General features: G+C 36.8%; 2 protein-coding genes across 2 annotated transcripts; one reads left to right on the forward strand and one right to left on the reverse strand.

Moving 5' to 3' along the window:
- Positions 1-773: 773 nt before the first annotated feature.
- On the forward strand, positions 774-3886 carry LOC145061320 (Chaperone DnaJ-domain superfamily protein). Its single transcript, XM_079008758.1, has 6 exons — positions 774-1629; positions 1714-2349; positions 2422-2502; positions 2575-2787; positions 2875-2958; positions 3283-3886. The coding sequence occupies exons 1-6, from the start codon at positions 1318-1320 to the stop codon at positions 3628-3630; spliced, it is 1674 nt and encodes a 557-aa protein (XP_078864884.1). The 5' UTR covers positions 774-1317; the 3' UTR covers positions 3631-3886.
- On the reverse strand, positions 3803-5355 carry LOC145061321 (RNA methyltransferase family protein). Its single transcript, XM_079008759.1, has 3 exons — positions 4481-5355; positions 4093-4338; positions 3803-4007 (listed from the first exon to the last, which is right to left on the reverse strand). The coding sequence occupies exons 1-3, from the start codon at positions 5210-5212 to the stop codon at positions 3876-3878; spliced, it is 1110 nt and encodes a 369-aa protein (XP_078864885.1). The 5' UTR covers positions 5213-5355; the 3' UTR covers positions 3803-3875.
- Positions 5356-7840: the final 2485 nt, after the last annotated feature.

The raw sequence follows: 7840 nt of genomic DNA on the forward strand, positions 1-7840 counted from the left end.
CCCGAATGGTCTCTTGCAGTCAGCTAAGAACCCAAAAAGTGAAGCTTCTTCATCCTAAGAAGTATGTGTGTGTATGTGTGTTTTATTGCAATGAGTGTTTGTGTGTTTGTTTTGTTTCTTTGGATCATTCATTCTCAGATCATGAATAATCGAACATGGGATAGAGAAAAATGATAAACATATGGTGACGGGCTTTTGTTTGATTCTATATCTGCAAGTTTGAAGCAAGAAGAAAGTTCTAGATTTGTAGGTTTGAATCAAGAAGAAAATTGATGGTGTTTGATTTGGAGGTGTGAAATTGATAGAGACAGAGATGGTGTTCAGGAAGAAAGCACCTTCTATTTGCTAGTGAAGGTGATTGAGATGGGTTCGACTGCTGATATATATATATATATATATATATATATATATATATATATATATATATATATATATAGAGAGAGAGAGAGAGAGAGAAAGAGAGATTTTATTTTTGTTTTGTTTTTAATTGTTGTAATAAAAGAAAAATGGAAAATAAATTAATAAGGGGCAAATCCGTCATTATAAAAAAGTTCATATGAAATTGGACTAAACTCGCAACAAAACGAAACTATTGGACTATCTTTGCGACCCAAACCCATTTTGGACCAAAGTGGATAGTTTTGACATACCACAGGACCATTCTTGTAATTTTGTCTATACTAATAAAAGCTAAAGTTTATTATTATAAAATTGAAGTTATTTAGACATAATATTTTCCTCGAATTCCACGTGGAAGTTAAAAATATCCAAGCCTCTCCTCGAATTAGCTCAAACTCAAAGCGCTAGGCCACTACGGTTTTTTTCCCCTTTCTTTTCCGGTAACGAGAGCTAGGGTTCCGCCACTGTAATAAAGATACGAATCCATTAAAGACGCTGCTCTCCTTTCTTCCTCCGTAGACCCATTAGCATCTTTCTCTTGTTCCCTTCTTCTGATTCATATCCACAATCACATTGTGTACTTACTACTTACCATAATCTGCATTATTCGATTTCACTTTATCAAGATCCGACCACTGTAATAACCAGTTACCTGTCTGCGTCAAAAAAAAAAGAACAGCAAGCCATTCTTTTTCATCATTAGCTGTGTCAAAAGTGCAAGCAACAGTCATAGAGAGTGTGCGTTTTCTCTTTTGGAAAACGTACATGTGAAGCAAATTAGTGTTCTTCACGAGCTACAGCACTAATCCCTTTTCGTCAAATCTAACCAAATTACGTGAACGCCCACACGGATAGGGCAACAATCTTCCTGTAATATGTGTTCTAATCAAAATTATTGATCAACATCACTGGGTATCAATGGAGAAATTTGGGGTTTTCAATGAAGACTGGAAGTGGCTGCTATTGGAGAGCCTTTGGTGCTCTGTTGCAGCGAAGAAGACAGCTTCTGGTTTCAGTGGATTTATCAGACGGCATTGGCCTAATGTTTGTTATGCGTTTGGAAGACTGGGTAACCTATTGCGTTTCTCGATGATTCAGTGGAAGGATTGTCTTCTTCGCGGATGTAAATCGGTTTTCGATTTGGGCACAGCGGCTCTGTTCATCATTATATGGAGTTGTTTTCTTAGTTTGACATCAATGTCGTGCCTCTTATATCTTCTTCTGAGTATGGTAAGATTACGAACTTTCCCCAACAAAACTTCAAATTCTTCGTTCATGGCCCTGAAAGTCGCTAATCGTTTTCCTTTTTTCCAGGTAACTGCTGTTTGTGCTGTTCGTTATCTAGGTTACACTCCTGGTCTATTAATGGTGGGACTTTTCACCATTTTAATCCTACGGATGTATGCTAACTTTTGGATCGCTGGCTCTTTGTTAATTTTTGGAGGTTTCTTGTTTTCACTAAACCATACAAGATTTGTGGTTTTAGTGGCAATGGTATACGCACTCTACTATGTAAAACATCAAGTTGGGTGGTCTGGAGTTTTGGTATCGATTAATCTTGCTTTCCTATCATGTGACGCATTGACATTTATGCTCCAATGGTGTGATAATTTGAGTGAAAAGAGTGAAACGACACAGTTTGAAGAACCAAAAGTTCCAGAGTCGTTTCTTGAAGATGACATTACAGAGAGCAAGTTCCGTGTTAATGGTGAGGAAGATGAACATGAACAGGTCAACTCGTGTAAATCTTCAAGCAATAAGCCAACTTTTATGAACAAAGAGAAGAAAGAGTCAAAGTCAACCATCTCCATTCCCGTGGTCAAAACCCATGAAAATGAAGTCAATGAAATGGAAAGAATTATAAGCTGTGTGGATCACTATGAAACACTTGGGTTCACTCGATATGATAAGATTGATGCTATCTTGTTGAAGAAAGAATACAAGAAAAAGGTAATGCAATATTCAATATAATTATTGGTTCTTTTTTTTTGGTCAATTGACTTTCGTTTTGACCCCTTATAGGCCATGCTAGTGCACCCTGATAAAAACATGGGAAACCCATTGGCAAGTGAATCGTTTAAGAAAGTTCAATGTGCATATGAGGCAAGTATATCAGTATATCTTCTAATTTTATATATATAAAGATCTTGAACTCATAATCACACCAATTTTCAGATTCTTTCTGATTCTATAAAGAAAAGGGACTATGATGATCACTTGAGAAACCAAGACTCAAAAACTTTGTTTCACAAATCTGCTAGTTCATCTCATCAAGAGACAAGTGATTACTTTTCTGATGAATCAAGACGTATACATTGCACAAAATGTGACCTAATGCATATATGGGTATGTACAAATCGGTCAAAGTCAAAGGCAAGATGGTGCCAGGTGGGTTCCTGTTAAAATGATAATAAAGATTCAACCTTTTTGTTTATTTTTATATTTATATAAACTAACGAGGCTTGTATGTTTCAGGATTGTTGTCAATATCATCAAGCCAAGGATGGAGATGGATGGGTTGAATACAAAGGCTCACTTGGGTCAGATCAATCTCAAAAGGTTTGAAATTTTTCAAGATTTTGAAAAGACTAAGTTGCTAATATGAATTTTGATGACAATGAACAAATTTTAGATAGTTTGTTGCTATTTTATGTTGGGTTGCCAACATTAAAACAAAATTTGATGTTTAAGGCTCTATTGAACTCGATAAGAACTTTGGTGTCCAAGGGGTTGTTTGATAGTTATTGATTTAGTCTGAGTTTGAATCTCAGACTTAGTAAGTAAGAGGCGTATCAAAGAACCCCTAAATGAGTAAATTTCGTATAGTTTGTCATTTTGTTGCCAAATTTAAAATGTAATTTTGTAAATTGTGTATTAATTCAGATGGAAATTCCACGGGCGTTTGTTTGTGCTCAAAGCAAGATATTCGATGTGTCGGAATGGGCGATTTGTCAAGGAATGGCGTGTAGGCCAAATACACATAGACCGACTTTTCAAGTAAACATGGTTGGATTGGAGAAAAGTCAAAAGTGCAAGTCAAACTTATATCCATGGGATTTGGATGCTCAAATGACAGATGAAGAGGAAGAATTTGATCTGTGGCTTCAACAAGCTGTTGCTTCTGGTTTGTTTTGTGAATCTTCTAAAAGTAGAAAGAATTGGACCCCCTTTAAGTTTTCACCAAAGAAGGTGAAGCAACAATGGACACGTATGTCTCGATGGTCACATTAGTTAGTTAATTATTTAGTTAGTGGTTGTAAAACTTGTAATCGTAGGTTGGTTAGTTTTGGGTGGAGTGAAAGGTTGTAAAACAGCTCCCTTTGTATGTATTGAGTCAAGTTTTTCATTATAAAAATGGATTTTCTTCCCCCAAAACCAAAATGTATGATGCAAGATCCTCAAATTAAGAGAAACACCATAGATTTTTGAGGAAATAATTGCAACAGATTACAACTAAAGTTTGAATAATTCATGATCTAGATTCTAATCCCAGTTACAAAACGCTGGATTCCAGCAAAATCTGGTATGATCTTTAAATTGTGGAAGCTGTCATGGTGAATGGTTTCCATATGATCTACAAGAAACAAGCATTGATCTTCACCGTTTGTCTACATCCAACAAACACAAATAAGATTAAAGATATATCAATTAAATAAAGCTTTGAACTTTATGATGAATGTCAAACAACATTACCTCAAAAGCAAAAAATCCACCAGGTTTTAGCATCAAAGCAGCACCCTTACAGAGATGAAGAAGATCAGACATGCCATCTTCACCACCATCTAATGCAAGTATTGGTTCATGTCTACCAACTTCAGCTTGGAGTCCTTTGATGTGTCCGCTTGGTATGTATGGTGGATTGCTCACAAAACCTGCAACTCTTCCTTCAAACTCGATCAATGGTTCAAACCATGAACCTTGTTTCACAGAGATTTTATCCTGATAAAGATGACGATACAATCGTTCACACAAGTGAAATTCAAAACATACAATCGTTCACGCCATCTAATGCTATTATCCGTTCATGTTACACTGGAGAAGATGAAGATATAAGTGAAAATTCAAATGATACACACATTACCTGTAAATTATACCTGTTCACATTAAATGAAGCAACTTGAACAGCAATAGGACTTAAATCGATTGCAATAACTCTCCCGGAATCCCCTAAAATCTTCCCGATTCCAATAGCTATAGCGCCAGAACCAGTCCCTAAATCCACCCACAAACCTTCCTTCAACTCTTCATTCTGCTTGATGGTATCATCCACCAGATCGATTATCAACTCTGTTTCAGGCCTTGGAATAAGAACACCTTCTTCGACACTTAGAACCAAATCCCTCCAATGCTCACATCCTACAATATACTGAAATGGCCTTCTCTTTTCAATCCTTTGCTTCCATAAAGTGTAAAGATCACCCAAATCAGCTCTTAATTGCAAAACAATGTCGTGATCCGAGTCGTTGCGAGTTAGTAATGGTTTAGGGTTTTGTAGAGCATCTTCGATCAGCCAATTGAGTTCTCTGTGTAAAATTTCGGAGTCTGGGCCGTTATCTGAATCTGTGAAAGATGAACCGATGGATGACGCTAGGTTTTTCGCCCAATTCTGCCATTTTTGCAGGTCGGATAAGGTTGCGGTGAAGGTGGGTGGTCGGAGAAATAGGGGAAGGTTAGGGTTTAGTGAAGTGGGTGCATGGGGAACGGAAACTGACGAAGAACAAGAAATGGGTTTGAAGGCAATGGAGCGATTGAGGGTTCTTGATGCGAATACAGTTGAGAGAGACGAGAGTCGCGCCAAACTGGAAAGATTCATCTGTTTGATCTTTCGAAAGATTCTCAGCAAATAATTAGATTTTGATATCCATGTAATAATATAGTTGTAAAAAACGGATTAGTGAAATATATGTAAAACGAATAATATATCCCAACTATGATCAACCATCTACTTATTCTGATTGAAAACTCTTAGAAAATGCACATCCAAACACTCTATTAGTAGTTCAAATGGTCGTGTCGGGTTTCCATATTTTGGACAAGTTTTCAAAGAGATTTAGGGGTTTTTCGATGTGCCCGATCAAAGTGATACTTTTACTAAAGAATCACAATTAACATCGTCTGATCAAAGTGATACTTTTACTAAAGAATCACAATTAGAGAATTATAGATAAAGAATTAGTAAATCATAATTAAAACAAAATTCTATCAAACCCTAAGAGGAGGGAATCGTAGAGGGTTGGAGTGAGTGGGTTTGACCAAGCAGGAGGAGAGGGATGAGCGGGAGGAGAGCAAGAGAGAAAGAGATGGTACTAAGGGTTCTTCAAACCGCTGGAAGAGAAGGAATATGGAGAAGATGGGTTGGGAGGGATGCGGTTTAGGCGAGTTCGGCTCCCTCCACAAAGGGTTTGGCGGGTAGCGGGAAGGATGGGGACGATTCCATCAACCCTAAGTCGGTGCAAATTACAATAGTAATAAGCAACTTCAAAGCAAATAAGAATTCGTTGGCCGAAGAAAAAAGGAAATGCAAAGCTATGTTCAGTGTCATTTAATATAATATATTAAGAGGGTGTTTCATATTGCTTTTTAAACAACTTTTAGAGGATACGGTGTAGGCACGAGACGTGCTCGTTGTGGCTGAGGTGGACACCCAAAACGGTGTTGCATCTCGTTGCACACCACCCCAACATCTAGTTGTTTCTCGTCGTCGTTACAACCTACACCAACGAGTAAAATCTGAACGTTGCCCTCTTTTTAGCCGCTGTCAACGGTCAAAACAATAAATAAAAAAACATATTTATTCTCAAAAGCTTAGTGTTGCATTTTGTTGCCCATTTTCTCATTTGGTGTTATAACACCATTTACTTAGGTGACATTTTGTAACTTTTGAAACAAATAGAAAGTAAATTACATTAATACCCTTAAACTTACAAATCATTAAACACTTTCCCCACTCAACAACATTAAATGTCATTTTTTCACCTCAAAAGCTAATCCAAATATAATTTAATAAACTTTTTTTTTTTTACCAAAAGTCCTTTTGCAATAAGAACTTTTGAAGTTAAAAAGTAATCCCAAACACCCTTTAAAACCAGACTCTCAACAAGAAATCTAGTTATCACACACTAATTTGATTTCACAAAATTGATTTAAGAGAAAAACTTACCTAATGGTTGTTGTCACTGAGTTTTGATCAAGTTGGAGGTGAAGACGGACGACGGCGATGACAAGACCGAAGGGCATATGGTGGTGGTGGAGGGTGTGTACTTCGAGAGAATATGGTGGAGGAGGAGATTTATACGTGAATATAAGGAGAAGACGGAAAAAACACCAAGTGTCACACCCCCGAACCAGACGGCGGAAACGTCCGAGGGCTCTTGTGACTTAAATTGAATACCATCACAATGAATATACATGAATCATAACATAAATCATGACCATGCATTAAAATAATACAACTGATATTGTTTACATCCAGTACTTTGTTTTAAACATTACAAATTCATAACATAATTGTCTGATAGATATCATAAGCAAAACACCCTGACATTACTTGGTACTTATTATTCGGTTTACCTGTTACCTGAGAATACAAGTTAATTTTGAAAAACGTCAACATATGAAATGTTGGTGAGTTCATAAGCAATGTTGTGATAAAATAATTTGGTGTTGTTTGTAAAACCCAGAAAATCTGATATTTTCTGAAAAGATCATTGTTTATAAAAAGTGTGAAGATCCGTGAATATATGCTTGTTGATTTTTTAAACATGTATAATTGTTGAACTTTAGTGTTAATCGCGCTAGTGAAGATGTTGAACTTCCTAGGAAAACCCGATGTTTTCCCAATACATAAAATACAGTGATTTCTCAATTGTTATACCGTCAAGACGAATGATTTTGATTACTCGGGTGGCGTTGGATTAATTTGGGTTTGTGAGTTGTTATAATCACGCATTAAAAAATGACTAGTTCATAACTACAAATTTCGAACGATACTTAAAGGCGTCGCCCGTTACTACTCACTTAATCCAACAACCATGATTACTCTTGATTAACGTCCTGAATCTGTTTACCTTGGTTACTCGTAAGCCTAACAAATAAGGAAAAAGGGGAGTACAAAGTCCCGTTATTTCCGTGAGTTATTTTAGGCTGTCAGGAATGCGAAAGGCACGTTGGCCCAACTCGCATTTGATTTCTTGACCTTACTAGCAATACTAATGGGCCACTAGGGCCCAATAGCACATTAGAGCCATTGAAAGTCCTTTTACATGAAATCGGGTCATAGGAGGCCCAATAGCACATAAGCATATTCCCTTTGGGCCCAAAGATCATGTTAATGGGCTAGCAAGGCCCAACAAGCATGATTTGAAACTTCCAAGCCCAAAGTTTGTAAGTTTCCTCATCGTAGTTATCGCATATTTATTTAGATGGTTTAGTTTAACGCTTG

This window comes from Lactuca serriola, chromosome 7 (assembly GCF_051521515.1).
Source record: "Lactuca serriola cultivar US96UC23 chromosome 7, Lser_US96UC23_V15, whole genome shotgun sequence".
NCBI lineage: Eukaryota > Viridiplantae > Streptophyta > Magnoliopsida > Asterales > Asteraceae > Lactuca > Lactuca serriola.